General features: G+C 60.8%; 2 protein-coding genes across 2 annotated transcripts; both read right to left on the reverse strand.

Annotated features, from left to right (window-relative positions):
- Positions 1 to 548: 548 nt before the first annotated feature.
- On the reverse strand, positions 549 to 8576 carry HSD11B1 (hydroxysteroid 11-beta dehydrogenase 1; the record flags this gene model as incomplete). The annotated part of the gene is made up of 13 exons (XM_084220845.1): positions 549 to 769; positions 1162 to 1305; positions 1788 to 1973; positions 2057 to 2168; positions 2717 to 2847; positions 3272 to 3361; positions 4342 to 4473; positions 4559 to 4780; positions 5347 to 5490; positions 6006 to 6191; positions 6765 to 6876; positions 7753 to 7883; positions 8489 to 8576. The coding sequence occupies 13 exons, from the start codon at positions 8574 to 8576 to the stop codon at positions 549 to 551; spliced, it is 1899 nt and encodes a 632-aa protein (XP_084076971.1).
- Positions 8577 to 12301: 3725 nt separating this feature from the next.
- G0S2 (G0/G1 switch 2) lies at positions 12302 to 13506 on the reverse strand. Its single transcript, XM_084220826.1, has 2 exons — positions 13267 to 13506; positions 12302 to 12882 (listed from the first exon to the last, which is right to left on the reverse strand). Exon 2 carries the CDS (start codon positions 12846 to 12848, stop codon positions 12540 to 12542), a length of 309 nt encoding a protein of 102 aa, XP_084076952.1. The 5' UTR covers positions 12849 to 12882; positions 13267 to 13506; the 3' UTR covers positions 12302 to 12539.
- Positions 13507 to 14676: the final 1170 nt, after the last annotated feature.

The following is a 14676-nucleotide window of genomic DNA, read 5'->3' on the forward strand; positions in this document are numbered from 1 at the left end:
GCTGCCTTACAGACTCCTGGAGTGTCCTGCTCCAGGCTGCCAGGCCGTCAGCACAGGGATGCCCCAGGCTGTGGAGAGGGCACCCAGCAGCTGGGTTCACAGGCAGACCCATCCTGCACAGACCCAGGTGTGCCATGACGGCCCCGGGTGTGCCATGATGGCACCGGGTGTGCCTGCACGGCCCCAGGTGTGCCATGACGGCCCCAGGCGTGCCTGCACGACCCCAGGTGTGCCAGCATGGCCCTGGGTGTGCCATGATGGCCCCAGGTGTGCCATGATGGCACCGGGTGTGCCTGCACGGCCCCAGGTGTGCCATGATGGCCCTGGGTGTGCCTGCACGGTCCCAGGTGTGCCATGATGGCCCCGGGTGTGCCAACCCGGCCCCAGGTGTGCCATGATGGCCCCGGGTGTGCCAGCCCGGCCCCAGGTGTGGCAGCCCAGCCCCAGGTGTCCCAGCCCGGCCCCAGGTGTCCCAGCCCGGCCCCAGGTGTGCCAGCCCGGCCCCAGGTGTGCCAGCCCGGCCCCAGGTGTGCCAGCCCGGCGCAGGGCTATGTTCTCCGGACGTTCTCCAGGCGGTAGCTGCCGCGGACCAGCGAGTCGAGGAGCTCGGGGGCGAGGCTGCGGAGCAGCAGCATGCTGCCGATGGTCCGGGCGGGGTAGTGCAGCTCCCGGCGGCGCAGCGCCCCGGCCCGGATGATCTCCAGGGCACACTCCTCCTTGGGGGCCGGCGTGTCCGGGATCACCTGGGACACGGCCCGCACGGCGCTCTCTGCAACGGTACGGGCATGGGTCAGGGGGACGCACAGGGCACCCTCTGCTCCCTGCGGCGGCTGGGGCACCCCAACCCACGGACCGGGGACCGGACCTGTGTAACGAGGCTTAGGACAGTGGCAATGACAATTATAAGATGTCCTTTCCTTTCCTTTGCTTTCCACCTCTTGGGAGGCCACAGGACCTGCCCTGAGTTCACTGCGAGCCTGGCAGAGTCCAAGGCCTCAGGCCGCACTTTTTGGAGGGTTGGGGTCCCGTTTCCACAGCTGCAGAGGCAGGGGAGGCTCCAGCAGCAGTGGCAGAGCAGGCTGGCCCCAGGGACGGGGGTGGGCTCAGCTGGGCTGTGCTGGAATGGGCTGAGCCACGGGGTCCTGGCAGGGCTGAGCTCACCTGTGTTGATGTAGCCCAGGATGCAGAGTGTGATGGAAACGTTGACCTTGTCTATGATGAGCTCCTGCCTCAAGGAGCTGAAAAATCCATCTAAGGCGAACTTGGTTGCGGAATAGGGAGCAGTAAAAGGGCCAGCAATTTTACCTGGAGCAGAGACACAGGGCTGGGGCTCAGGTGCAGGGCAGGCACCAGGCTGCACAGCTCTCCCTTCCCCTTGCCCTGCCAGTAGCTCCAGCGTTGGGATTTAGGGTGTTGGAATAAACTGTCATGGAGGCCTGAGATAAAGCACACTCAGGAATGTCCAAAATATGACACATGGCACAAAGGGCCTTCCAGAGCAGCTGATACTGCTTCTGTATCCCTGCATGTACTGCAAATGTGTGTTCAGTGTGCGGCCTTGCCTGTGAAATCACCTGCACTGCAGCGTGTGGAGGTGATCAGAGGGTGCCAAGAGCCTGACAGGACAGAAGATAAATTTCCCAGAGGATTTGAATTGTGCACCAAAGAGCTAAATCACGTGCTGCCCCTGAGTGCCAGCTCTGCTTGCGGTGCTTCCTCTGCCTTTTGGAGCAGAGCCTCAGCAGGATCCGGGGCGGGCAGAGGAAGGGCTGTGGGCAGGAGCTCACCTGCTATGGATGAAACCACCACGATGCTGCCCTCGCTCTCCTTCAGCATGGGCAGGGCAGCCGTGGCCAAGGCCACGTAGCTGATGAAGTTGGTCTCCATGAGGCTGCGGACGTGCCCCACGTCCCCGCTGAAGTAGGTGAAGCCGCTCTGGCCGATGTGGTTCAGGATGAGCATGTCCAGGCCGCCTGGGGGCAGAGAGCCGTGCCACCAGCCACGAGCCGGCACCTCCGCCAGCCTGGGCTGCGCTGGGGGAGGAGGGAGCACCTACCCCAGGTGTTCTCAGCCTCCCTGAGCACCTCCTCGGGCAGGGCGGGGTTGTCCATGGAGCCGCTGATGTAGCGGGCGGAGGCAGCGCCGAGCTCCAGGCACCGCTCCACAACCTGGGACAGAACGGGCTCCCATGGGCTCCCCTGCAGGGAACCCCAGCCCAGGCTGCTCCGGTCCTGGCCCAGGCAGGGCTGGTGCTGGGGGAGCCCGGGGGGGGTCTGCAGGGTACCCAGTGTGCCCAGGGTGGTGCCCTGGGGTGGGTCTGCAGGGTACCAGGTGTGCCCAGGGTGGTGCTGGGGAGCCCTGGGGTGGGTCTGCAGGGTACCCGCTGTGCCCAGGGTGGTGCTGGGGAGCCCTGGGGTGGGTCTGCAGGGTACCCAGTGTGCCCAGGGTGGTGCCCTGGGGTGGGTCTGCAGGGTACCCGCTGTGCCCGTGTGCCCAGGGTGGTGCTGGGGAGCCCTGGGGTGGGTCTGCAGGGTACCCGCTGTGCCCGTGTGCCCAGGGTGGTGCTGGGGAGCCTGGGGTGGGTCTGCAGGGTACCCGCTGTGCCCAGGGTGGTGCTGGGGAGCCCTGGGGGGGTCTGCAGGGTACCCGCTGTGCCCGTGTGCCCGGGCTGGGGTGAATATCACATCCAGCCCAGCACGCCTCCCTCGCCATTTACTTTCTGCAGCCTGGCCTCCGTGCGTGCCGTGAGCAGCAGGTGTGCCTCCATCCGTGCCAGGTGATATGCCATCTGCTCCCCGATGCCGCTGCTGGCTCCCGTCACGATCACCCGCTTCCCCCGGAGCAGCTCTGCCGAGGAGGGAGCAGAGCTCAGCGCTGGCACAGCCCTCGCTGCCCCTGTGTTCGTGGGCACGCGGCTCCTCCCCGTCCCTGCCAGCCTCGTCAGACCCTGCTGGAGCCTGGCCCCAATCCCAGCGGGGTGGGAAGGCTTGAGCTCTGCACCTCTGGCCAGGGAGAGCTGGCCAACAAAAGGATTGAATGTTTGAGGTGGGAAAGCTGCTTGTTTCCTGAATAAGTCATTTACAGGGGTCAGACACTGTGTCCCAGCAGAGCCAGTGTCGCCCTGTGAGTTTTGCCCGTGCTCTGACCCCTTGCCTGGAGCAGTCTGACCTCCCCTCCCGGCCCTCAGCCCTCCCTGCCTCTGCCAGGCCCGTCCAGGTCCCTGGCCCACGCTGCCCCTCTGGTGGCTCTTGTGGAGTCTCCCAAGACTTACCTTCGCTGAAGTTCTCGGGTGCTGAGTAAAAATAAAAGGCCAGTGCTGCTCCCAGCAAAGGGATGAGAATCTTCAGCAGCAATCCCATCCCTTTGCAGAGGTAAAGCAGGAACGAGACGAGCCCCACGGGGAGGTGAAGGTGGCTGGAACTTGCAAACGGGGCTGGGAGGTTTTGAGCTGCTTCTTATCTCACACAAGTTTGCTGTTGGACCTTTTCTTTGCCCTGCCAGTGATTTAGCAAACATTAACCTAATGAAGCGTGTGGCGTTGGACTTTAGGCTGTCCCTTTGCACCCTTGGCCTGCCAGGAGTGCCAGGTGTGCTTTTGGAGAGAGCTGAAGGGACGGCACTGAGCACCGCAGAGGGTCGTGGTCTGGGGGCTGGGACAGCAGTGTCCCCTCCGAGCAGACATCCCTGGGGCCAGTGGACATCCCTCTCTCCCCACCCCACATCTAAACCAGGAGCAGCCCTTCCCTTCCTCGCTGGCTGCACGAGGATTTGCTGAGCAGCACTCTTGTGAGGTTCATAGCCAGATCTGGGGAGAGCAGGGCTGGCAAAGGCTCCATTCTCCAACCACTGCTGATGATTCTGGTTTATCCTCTGGGATATCACCATGGGTGCAACACTGGCAGTTTATGGGGTGGCTCTAACCCCTAAAAAATATCCCTGTTGAGGAATCCATGGGTTGCAAGAGGCAGCTAAAGAGCCAAATGGATGAATAGGAAAGACCTTCAGCTTTCCCAGGGTTGTGATACTGCTCAGTGTCTGCTGGCAGGCGGCATTAAATGGCTTTGAGGCTGATTTTCTGAAAGTTTAAAGGGCAGAATCCACTCTGTGTGTGCTGGTTTGTGGGTGATCTTGGGGTAAGGAGAAATTAGGAAGGAATTGTTCCCTGTGAGGGTGGCAGGCCCTGGCACAGGGTACCCAGAGCAGCTGGGGCTGCCCTGGATCCCTGGCAGCGCCCAGAGGAGCTGTGCCCATGAACAGCTGAGAAAGGCCACAAAGCCCCGCCAGCACGTGCAGAGCTGTCCGGTTAATACACTTTATTCAATAATTAGCTCAATAATTAGCGTTCCGCGGCCGGGCGGGGCGAGCAGGGCACGGAGCCGCCGCCGCGGGCCCCGCTCTGGCCCTGCGGGTGCCGCCAGCGCATCGCGAACCGGGCGGTGGCGGTGGCGGCCGGGAACGGGGCTGGCCGGGACCCTGCCGGTGACAAGGGACCCTCCCGGTGACACGGGACCCTGCCGGGGGTCGGGACCCTCCCGGGCCGGGGCTCAGTGCGGCGGGCGGGGGGCGGCGGGGGCCGCGGGCAGGCGGTAGCGGCTCCGCACCAGGTAATCGAGCAGCTCGGCGGCGCAGTCCCGCAGCAGCAGCGGCAGCCGCGTGGAGCTGTAGCGGTAGTAGAGCTCCCTCCGGCGCAGCGCCGCGCCCTTGAGGATCTCCAGCGCGCACTCGTCCCGCGGCGCCGGCCGCTCCTGCAGCACCTCCGCGGCAGCGCGCACTGCGCGCTCTGCGCGCCCCCGTCAGCGCCGGCACCCCGCGACGGGGGAGAGCGGGGACCCCGGGGATGGGGGAGAGCGGGGACCCCCGGGGATGGGGGAGAGCGGGGACCCCCGGGGATGGGGGAGTGTGGGGACCCCCGGGGGATGCAGAGAGAGCGGGGACCCCTGGGGAATGGGGGAGTGTGGGGAGCCCCGGGGATGGGGGAGAGCGGGGACCCCCGGGGAATGGGGGAGTGTGGGGAGCCCCGGGGGATGGGGGAGAGCGGGGACCTCCGGGGATGGGGGAGAGCGGGGACCCCCGGGGATGAGGGGACAGCGGGGACCCCTGGGGATGAGGGGACAGCGGGCACCAAAGGGGTGTTGGGCTGTGCCAAGCCTGTAAGCAGTGCCCAGATTTACATGGCACGGGGAAGGAAATGGCTTTTGGGGCTGTTCTTTGGGGGCAGACAGGTGGGATCCCCCAGAGAGGCTGCGGCAGGGGTGAAAGGCTGAGGTGGTGGCAGAGGGGAGCAGGAGAAGGAGATGGGGTGGGGATGCTCAGCCCTGAGCAGGGCTGGCACAGCTCTGCTCTCACCTGTATCGATGAAGCCGAGGATGCAGAGCGTGATGGAAACATTAATGCTCTGAATGGTGAACTCCTGCCTCAGGGAGCTGAAAAATCCATCCAGGGCAAACTTAGTCGCAGAGTAGGGGACGGTAAAGGGGAACCCGACTTTACCTGGCACAGAGCAAAATTCTGTGTTAGGACACGAGGCTGCTCTGCCTGAGCTGCTCTTCTGCTCTTCCTTAGAGACAGGATTTTACCAGTGAAGTGTCACACTGGTGCCTGAAGGCCAAAGTCATGGCTCACATCTCTGCTCAGGGCATGGGCAGCCCACAGGAACCACAAAACCCTCAGAGGGGAGAGATGGAGCAAAGCTGAAACTCTTGTCCCTGGCCTGAGCTGCTCACCAGAGCCCTGACCAGCACAGCAGCTGTGGGGTTTAGCTGCAGTGCTGGTCAAAAACCAAAATGGGGAGATTGGATTGAGCAGAAAACAAATTAAGAGAAAACTGAAGAGGTCCCCAGACCCATCTGGATTTGGGTGTTGGGGCTGGTTTTGGTGGGGTTTTAGTGTTAAGGACTTATGGCTCCTGGAGGGTCCTGGTGTCTCTGTGTGCTGCCTCTGGCAGTCAGCCCAGGTGCCTTTTGGGTGAGTCCCATGTCAGCAGCCTGGTGACACTGCCCACTCACCTGCCATGGATGAAACCACCACGATGCTGCCCTCGCTGTCCTTCAGCATGGGCAGGGCAGCCGTGGCCATGGCCACGTAGCTGAGGAAGTTGATTTCCAGGAGCTTCCGGACGTGCTCAACGTCCCCATCGAAAAAGCCAAAGTAGGACGCACCAACGTGGTTCAGAATCAGCATGTCAAGGCCTCCTGCAAGCAGAAAAATGGGCATTAGTGCTGGGGGAGAGGGCTGCAACCAGCAAAACAACATTTTCTGGGAGCAGAATAAGTGTAATCCAAGGAAATCGGGTTTTTGGGTCAGAGCCGTGGCCCGTTATCTCCGGAGCAGGGATACAGCCTGGATGGTCGCTGCCAGTAAATATTTTGTTGTGATATATTTTTTTAGTTCGAAACACAAATGCCATGGCCCAAGGGAGATCACCCCTGAGCTGTCTGTGGGCCGGGGAGGGAGAGGGAGCGCTCCCCACGGAGCCGATGCATTTCTGAGCCGTGACCCTTGGCCGCAGTGGCCAGGGCTGCCGGATCCCCCGGACCCTGGCACTGGGCTGATGAAATCCAGGGCTGTGGCACTGCAACAGGATGCCAGGGGGCCACGGAGCTGAAATCGAGAGCGCAGTTCCGTTTGAGAGGCAGCAGTGCAGGCAGAGGAGCAGGGCTGCAAAGGGCAGAGTTAGGGGAGACTTTTTCCCGTCTCTCCCTTTTTGCACGTGGCAAGCGGCCGTGCCGGGATGCTGGCCCTGTGCAGAGCGGGCTCAGACGTACCCAGTGCCTTCTGAGCCTCCCTCACCACGTGCTGGGCGAAGGCCGTGTCCTCCATGGAGCCGCTGACGAAGCGCGCCGAGGCTGCTCCCAGCTCCAGGCAGCGCCGCACCACCTGCACGACAGCGGGATCAGCAGCCTCCCTGCCTGCCTGGGAACCCCCTCCCTGCCTGCCTGGGAACCCCCTCCCTCCCTGCCCTGGGAACCCCCTCCCTGCCCAGGAGCCCCCTCCCTGCCCCAGAGAGCCCCCTCCCTGCCCTGGAGCCCCCTCCCTGCCCCAGAGAGCCCCCTCCCTGCCCAGGAGCCCCCTCCCTGCCCCAGAGAGCCCCCTCCCTGCCCTGGAGCCCCCTCCCTTCCCCAGAGAGCCCCCTCCCTGCCCCGGAGCCCCCTCCCTGCCCTGGAGCCCCCTCCCTGCCCTGGAGCCCCCTCCCTGCCCCCGAGCCCGCTGGCTCTCAGGTGTGGGTGTTGGAGCTCCCTGTGATGTGTCCCCACCTAAAACCAGCGGTTTGCACTTTTGGGAGTGTGTTTGGGGCCTTGTGAGCTTCAAAGGGAGCCTGGAAAATGATTCCTTGGGTGAGCGCGTTACCCGAGGCGGTCTGGCTCCTCCTGAGTGCGGGCTGGGCTGGAATTGCAGGAGCAGGGGCAGGGGCAGGGACAGGGACAGGAGCAGGGGCAGGGGCAGGGACAGGAGCAGGGGCAGGGACAGGGACAGGAGCAGGGACAGGGGCAGGGACAGGAGCAGGGGCAGGAACAGGAGCAGGAGCCTGCAGTGTGTGGGGATGTGCGTGCAGCTCAGACACTGGCGTGGAGTGCAGGGAGCTGTGTGTGAAGGAGGGACTGTTAGCTGTGTGTGCAGGAGTTCCCAGAGCACAGGGGTCTGTCCCCCTGCCCGGGTGGGACCTGTGCCGTGGGTGTGGCTGTGGCTGTGCTGGGAGGTCCTGGCCCCGTGTCTGGGTGAGCCCTGCCGTGACCACGAGCGCTGCCCATTTACACTCTGCAGCCTGGCCTCTGTGCGTGCCGTGAGGAGGACGTGGGCGCCCATCCGTGCCAGGTGATACGCCATCTGCTCCCCGATGCCCGTGCTGGCTCCCGTCACGATCACCCGCTTCCCGCGCAGCATCTCTGTGACACAGGCACAGCCCTGGCAGTTAGCCTCGTGCTATTAGAGAAACTTCAAACTAAGAAATAATAAACCCCTGAGTGCCCTTCACATCAGCAGTTCATTGGAACGAGCCTGTGAGTGCAAAGCATCCAGCACCAGCAGGGCTCTCCCATCTCATGGAAAAAGCTGTGGAGCTGCTGCAGCTCCCCGGGGAATGCAGTGACACGGGGACACCTCTGGGCTCTTCCAGCAGCTTTTTCCACAAGCCAGGGCACAATTTATCAACGCCCCAACCGTTCTGTAATAAAAGCAACCCACTGAGTGCGTGCTCCAAACTTTAGCACTTACAAGCCCCGTTTGTAAACTCTTGCTGCCCGCAGGAAAATGGAGCACTCAGTGCCCTCTCCCTCTCGCCCCTGCCTCACCTGCTCCCTCAGGAGGTTTTTCTGCACGGTCCTCGTTCAGTTTGGTTTTAAATCTTTGTTAAAGCCACTTTCCAGTATCTGCCACCACACAAAGGCTCGGCCGTGCCTTGGTCCGAGCTCTGACCGGTTTCTATGCAAAACACCCAAATGCGGCTTTTGGTCGTTTTTTCCTTAAAGTCAGAGTGCCTTTGGATACTTACCCGGTTTGAAGGTGTCCCTCGCAGAATAGAACCAGAAGGCCAAAACCAATCCCAGGAAGGGAATGAGAATCTTTTGCAACCGACCCATCCCACTGTGGAGTCAGGAAATACAGCACGAGAGAGAAGGAAGGAACAAAAAGCCCTCTGCAGAGCTGCTCCTGAGGGAAGCAGCAGTGTGACCCTTTAAAAACCCATCAGCTGAGGAGCTGCAGCTTCCAAAGGCCTGGAAAATCACGGGTGGGTGGATGGATAAGCCAAGCAAAGCCTTTGGTTTGCTCCCTGCTGCTCGGCCTGGCCAGCGGCGCTGTTTGGGTCCTGCCCGGCTCTTTTCATATTTCCTGTCCTACATTAAAATGCAGAATTTTGCACAACACCCTGGAAGAGGTGTGTCTTTGCTGAGCAGCATCAAGTTTCACTTGGAGAACATCAGAGGGAGCCCAGTGCAGGTGGTTGAACACTGTCCTTTATTCCTGCAGGCCCTGGGCAGGGATGTGGCCAGGCTCCGGCACGGGGACACCCCCAGCTGGTCCTGGGCTCCCTGGGCAGGGCTGCTCCGTGCCCCAAGGCAGCTCCTGCCCCTGGGGGCTGGCAGCAGGGACTCAGCAGCACACTGCACCCCAAACAGCCCCAGGAAGGGTGACAGGGAAGGGTTTTCTGCGAGCCTTGGAGGGGCAGAGCCCAGAGCCGTGCCCAGAGCCGTGCCCAGAGCTGTGCCCTCTGTGACAGAGCCCCGCTGCTCCTGGATCACCTCTCTGGGATGGCCCCTGGTGGATTCCCCTGCCGCAGGTCCCTGCTGTGCCCTGGAGCTGGGCTGTGCTCCCGGGGATGCTCCTGCCCTGCTGCCCACTCTGGGCTGGAACTTGTCCTGCCAGACACGGCGGAGGGGCGAGGGGAGCTGGGAGAGCCCTGCAGGGAGCGCGTTCCAGGGCACGGCTGGGCTCGGGCAGGTTTGTGCAGGCAGCTCCAAGGCTCAAAACACTTGGCAGGAATTTGGATTCTGCTTTTTTTTTTTTTCCCCTTTTTTGAGTGATATTTGGTTTTTTTCAAATCATTATCAAATCTTGGTCAAATGCAGATGATTTTCCTTTTTCTTTCTTTTTTTTTTCCCTTTCCCCTCTTGCTTTCCTTTCTCTCATAGGCATTAAAATATTATTTTCCCTACCCAGCTGTCGCAGTGCCCTTTGCCATGAACGCAGCTCCAATTCCTTTCTCTACAGGCAGGGCCATCACAGTATCAGGGGCTGCCCTCAGTTTCTTTTCTCCTTGCACATCCTGCAGCCCCCATGGCTGTCAGGCTGCACCACTGGAAATGCACTCCCAATCCCAAGGGAGATGAGAGGATTGTGGGATGGCTTTGGTTTGGTTTGACAGCACATTTCTGCACACTGCTGGTTTAGAGAGAATACTGTGATGTTTAAGTGATTTCCAAGCCCTAAATTTGTGTTTTTTCCTCTGTGTGACCAAATTGGGAATTGCTGCCTTGAAATTTCATTGTTGGAACAGTGGCTGCTCGGAGCCTTGGCCACTGTCCACGTTCCCAGTGCCCTTGGAGCTGGGTGGCTGAGGCTGATATTCTTATCTGCACCCCTAAATTTAGCCTGGCAGCCCCTGGAGTACCCAGTGTCCACGCTGCAAATAGCAGTGAGGGCTCTCTGAAGACATCCAGCCCCTGCCTTTGGAGTGGCTGAGCTGGGAGGGGAGGGCTGCTGCTCAGAGTGGCCTCCAGCTCCAGGGGATGAGGGCTGGCTGCCAGCTCCAGGCTGAAATCAGATCTTTGAAGGATGGCTACAGACAGAGACTCACCAGACTTTGTACGGGCTGAGCCCGGGCTGGCCTGGAGGGGTGAGCTGGGTGCGGCGCCCAGCGCGGGGGCAGCAGCAGGGCAGGAGCAGGGCAGCAGCAGGGCTGTGCTTTAGCTGTCTAATCCCCTTAGCTGTCTTAGGAGCGGCTATTTTCACTGTTCCCAACCCTCTTTGCTTTAAGCTCATCACCGCGGGGCTGGAGCACTGGGGAGAGGAGGAGTGGGCAGCAACCCCGGGAGTTTTGGGGGGCAGCCTGGCCGGGCTCACCTGGAGCCCCCCGGGCACCCCAGGAGCTCCCTGTCCTCCCTTCCCCAGCGCCCCTTCCTGCGGGGCAGGGTGAGACACCCGGGACTGGCAGGGGAGAGGTGATCCTGGGGACCGAGGGTGATGGACACAGCCCCGGGCTGCCCGGGTGGGGCTGGGACTGTCACCTCGGTGAGATTGATCCGTGTGAGCTGGCAGGACACGGCTCCGGGCTGCCCAGGACTGTCACCTGGCTGTGATCCGTGTGAGCTGGCAGGACACAGCGGCCCTGGGAGCGCCTCCATCCACCTCTGCCACAGCCACGGGCCCCCAGCTCCCTGCACCAGGTGTGCCCAGGAATTCCAGCCCTGCTGGAAATGTAAAACCTCTTTAAAAGCCGGGATGGGCAGGGCCATGGGGCTCCTCAGCTGATGGATTCCCTCAGGCCCGAATTCCCGAGTTTTCCATCGGTATCAGTGAGGGGCGGGATTGTTCAGCCTTGCCAGACACCAAAGGGCATTTAGTTACAGACTAAAGTCATTTCGTTCCAGACTAGATGAAGTAATTCTCAAACTCTATTTTAAATTAATCTATCATTTTAATTGAGGAAAAAGTACTTTAAATTTGAAAGCTTGAGCAGATTTTTTGGGCAGATACTGGGTAGGATTCTTTCTCCACTCTGTGCTGCTGGGTTTGTTTTGGTAACAGAAATAATTGTCAACAAAATGAATTGTGGGTTGTGAATGATGAAAATGAAATAGCAAACTTCAGCTGTATTCTGATATTTTCAGGTCCTGATCTTACGTTGTGCAGCTCTGGGAGGAGCTGTGCCTTGGGCACTGAGGTCTGGCAGGGCTTTTTCACTTTCCATGATCCGGTGTTTGGCTCAATTGCTGTTAGCTGGAGAGTGGAGCACTGCTGGTGCATCTCCCTGTTCCTTCGAGGTGTGCATCCTGCTGCACCTGCCCCTGAGGGTGTCTTTGAGCTGGTAAAGAGGATTTTCTGCCCTGGTCAGGACTGGCAGGGCCTGCTTGCCTGCCCTCCCTCTGCAGTGTGGTCAGGATCACTCAGCTGTGGCTGCCTGGAGACTTTGACTGACATGACATAGTCCCAAATGCAACAGATTCCTGCTAAGCCCCAGAACATTTTTTAAATAGGTGAAAGTCCTCTAATGATCCTGGCAGCGCTCTGAGTGGAGCCTGAAGCCTGGAGCAGTTTCCACACCCTCCAGGCTGCCTGTGCCATCTCCGTGTTTTTCCATGTGTGACACCCTGTGACTCTGGAGTCCAGCATCACCCTGCACACTCAGGTGTGTGCGGTGGCTTTGTGAAAGATCCCAGAAAGGTGGAAGGGTTTTGGTTTTAAGATTTTTAGCTGTGCGGCAGCGAGCCTGTTGGAGGGCTGCCAGGGCAAGAGTGGAGTTCTGATTTATTTAAAACCAGTTCTGTGCACACGTGGCCACGGCAGAGACAAATCTGTGCCATTGAACCCAGATAACCCCTGAAGTCCAACCCCACCTCCAGCTCGGGGCATGCGGCACCCGTGTGACACAAATGCCACCTCCTCCCCAGCTGGCCCCTGGGGAAGGAGCAGAGGGACAGACAGACAGACAGACAGAACAGCCCCCAGAGCAGCCTCTCTGGGTTTGTCTCCTCCACTGTCCCCCACGTCCCCCCTGCCCTGCAAAAGCAGCCAGAGGTGTGAGCAAAACCTCTGCAAAGCAGCACCAGAAAGCTTTGAAAATAAAAGCAGCAAGAGAGAGCACTGGTACCATATAAAATATTTATTGATCTTGCAAAATGGTGTAAAACGCGTCCGTAAGAAAAATAAGAAACCACGCTGTGCATGGTGCACAGGTTTATACCAACAAAAGGTATTTTTCCCCACTGCTGCACAGCAGCAAATATAACCCTTCACTTGTGGCGAGTCTCACGGTGCAGCCTCCTTGGGGCGAGCCTTCCCTCGGTGCTGGAACCCCCCGGGCGGGCGGAGTCTCTGAGCCGTGCCTAGGACGCGTGGTGCCGGGTCACCAGAGCCCTCTGCAGCGCGGGCGGCGCCTTGCCCTTGGCCAGCACCAAATCCTCCCTTTTCGGCGGCGCCCGCTGCTCCCGGGCCGCCGCGGGCTTGCTCTTCTCCTCCTCCTCCTCCAGGCTGGCCTGGGAGCTGAAGGGGCTGCACACGGCCTCCACCAGCCCGATGACCACCCCAAAGAAGGCCAGCACGCTGCCCAGCATGTACAGCTTGACCATCTTCCTGTTGGGCTTCTGGCTGAGCATTTCCTTGGCGAAGGGGATCAGCTCGTGCATGGTTTCCATTTCAGTTCGGCGGCAGCGGGTTCAGATGTGGCTTCTGGAAGAGAAGGGAGAGGGACGTGAGCTAAAGCCAGCTGCGGTGGTGGCAGAGCTCTCCGGGCTCCCCGAGCTCCCCGCAGACCCGCGGCTGCGCTTTAAATGGGGAGCAGGGGGTTTTGCTGAGGGTTTGCTTCAGGAAAACGCAGCCACCCTGTCCCCGCGGTGCCCCAGGACAGAGCCAGAGCCCCCCTGCCCAGGACAGAGCCCCCCTGCCCAGGACAGAGCCCCCCTGCCCAGGCTGCCGTGGGGGACACACGCTGCTGGTCCCACGCGTTTTGCGCAGCGCTCTGTCCCGTCCTGTCCCGTCCCGTCCTGTCCCATCCTGTCCCGTCCCGTCCCGTCCCATGGCATCCCATGGCATCCGTGCCCTCGCAGCCCTTACCGGCGCTGTTCTGCGGGCCGTGCGCTGCGGCGGGCGCTGCGGTGTTGCTGCAGGGCTGTGCTGAGCTGGGCGCTGCGGTGAGCGGTGCGGTGAGCGGTGCGGTGAGCGGTGCGGTGAGCGGTGCAGTGAGCGCTGCGGTGAGCGGTGCGGTGAGCGCTGCGGTGAGCGCTGCGGTGTCGCTGCGGGGCTGTGCTGCTGTCGCTGTCGCAGCCGCTCCGCTGCAGCCGCTGCCCGGGGCCGCCGCCGCCGCCTTTTATCGCCGGCGGGGCGGGCGGGGCGGGGGCCGGGCCGGGAGCGGGGCCCGGAGCTCGGGCCAGCCTGGCCCCCCCGCGCCTGGCAGCTCCTGCCCCTAATCCGGCCAGACGGGGGAAAAAAACTTTTAATTTTTTTTTAAACCCTTTCCTCCCCCACTTGGTAATTTTTTTTTTTATTCTTTCTTTTCTCCATTCAATTTCTTTGTCCTTCCATTTCTCCTTGTGTTTTCCCATCCCTCCTTCCATTTCTCCTTTTTCTCTTAAAAACTTATTTTTTTCCTTCCTCCAAAAAACCCCCCAAGACTGCCTCAGTCTAATTTCCAAACCAGAGATCCCATGCCTGACTTGCTGCTCCTGCTTCTGCAATAAATATTTCATATATTCACAGAAGCTTTGCTGGTTGCCTGGGAGGCAGGGAGAGGGTCTGCGTCCCCAGCTCCCAAAGCAGGGCAGCGTTTGGGTCAGGGCTTGGGGCTGCGTGTGGCCAGTTCAGCAAAATGTCCCTGCCTGGCCGCCCCTCTGTGGGGAAGGGGGCGAGAAAACGCCCCGGGGATGCTGAAGGGTGACAGTGTCACTGGGCTGGGGTGTGACAGTGTCACCGGGCCCAGGTGTGACAGTGTCACCGGGCCCAGGTGTGACAGTGTCACCGGGCTGAGGTGTGACAGTGTCACCGGGCCGAGGTGTGACAGTGTCACCGGGCCCAGGTGTGACAGTGTCACCTGGGCTAAGGTAGCTAAGGTATGCCAGTGTCACCAGGCCAAGGTGTGACAGTGTCACCTGGGCTGCGGTGTGACATGCTTCTGGAAGGTTTCTCCAGGTGCCTCACGCGAAGGGAACCATGAGCAGGTGATTCTGCAGGTGTGACAGCCCCTGACCTCCTGGGAGCGAGAGAACTCTGGGAAACTCCAAAGATGGAGAAGTTACATCAACTTCAGATCCGCTCTTGACTTTTCCTGCACTTGGTGCTGAATCTGTGCCACCCCCTTTGTGTCCCCCTTTGTGTCCCCCCCTTTGTGCCACCTGCAGGACGGTGCTGCTCCCATCCTGGGCTGCAGCCAGGCAGTGTTGCACCAATAACCCCCGGCATTACTGATGATGCAAGAACGATTGCATCATCATCATCATCATCACCCCCATCATCTGCTCTGGCGGCAGC

This window comes from Fringilla coelebs (assembly GCF_963513975.1).
Source record: "Fringilla coelebs genome assembly, chromosome: 23".
Lineage (NCBI taxonomy): Eukaryota > Metazoa > Chordata > Aves > Passeriformes > Fringillidae > Fringilla > Fringilla coelebs.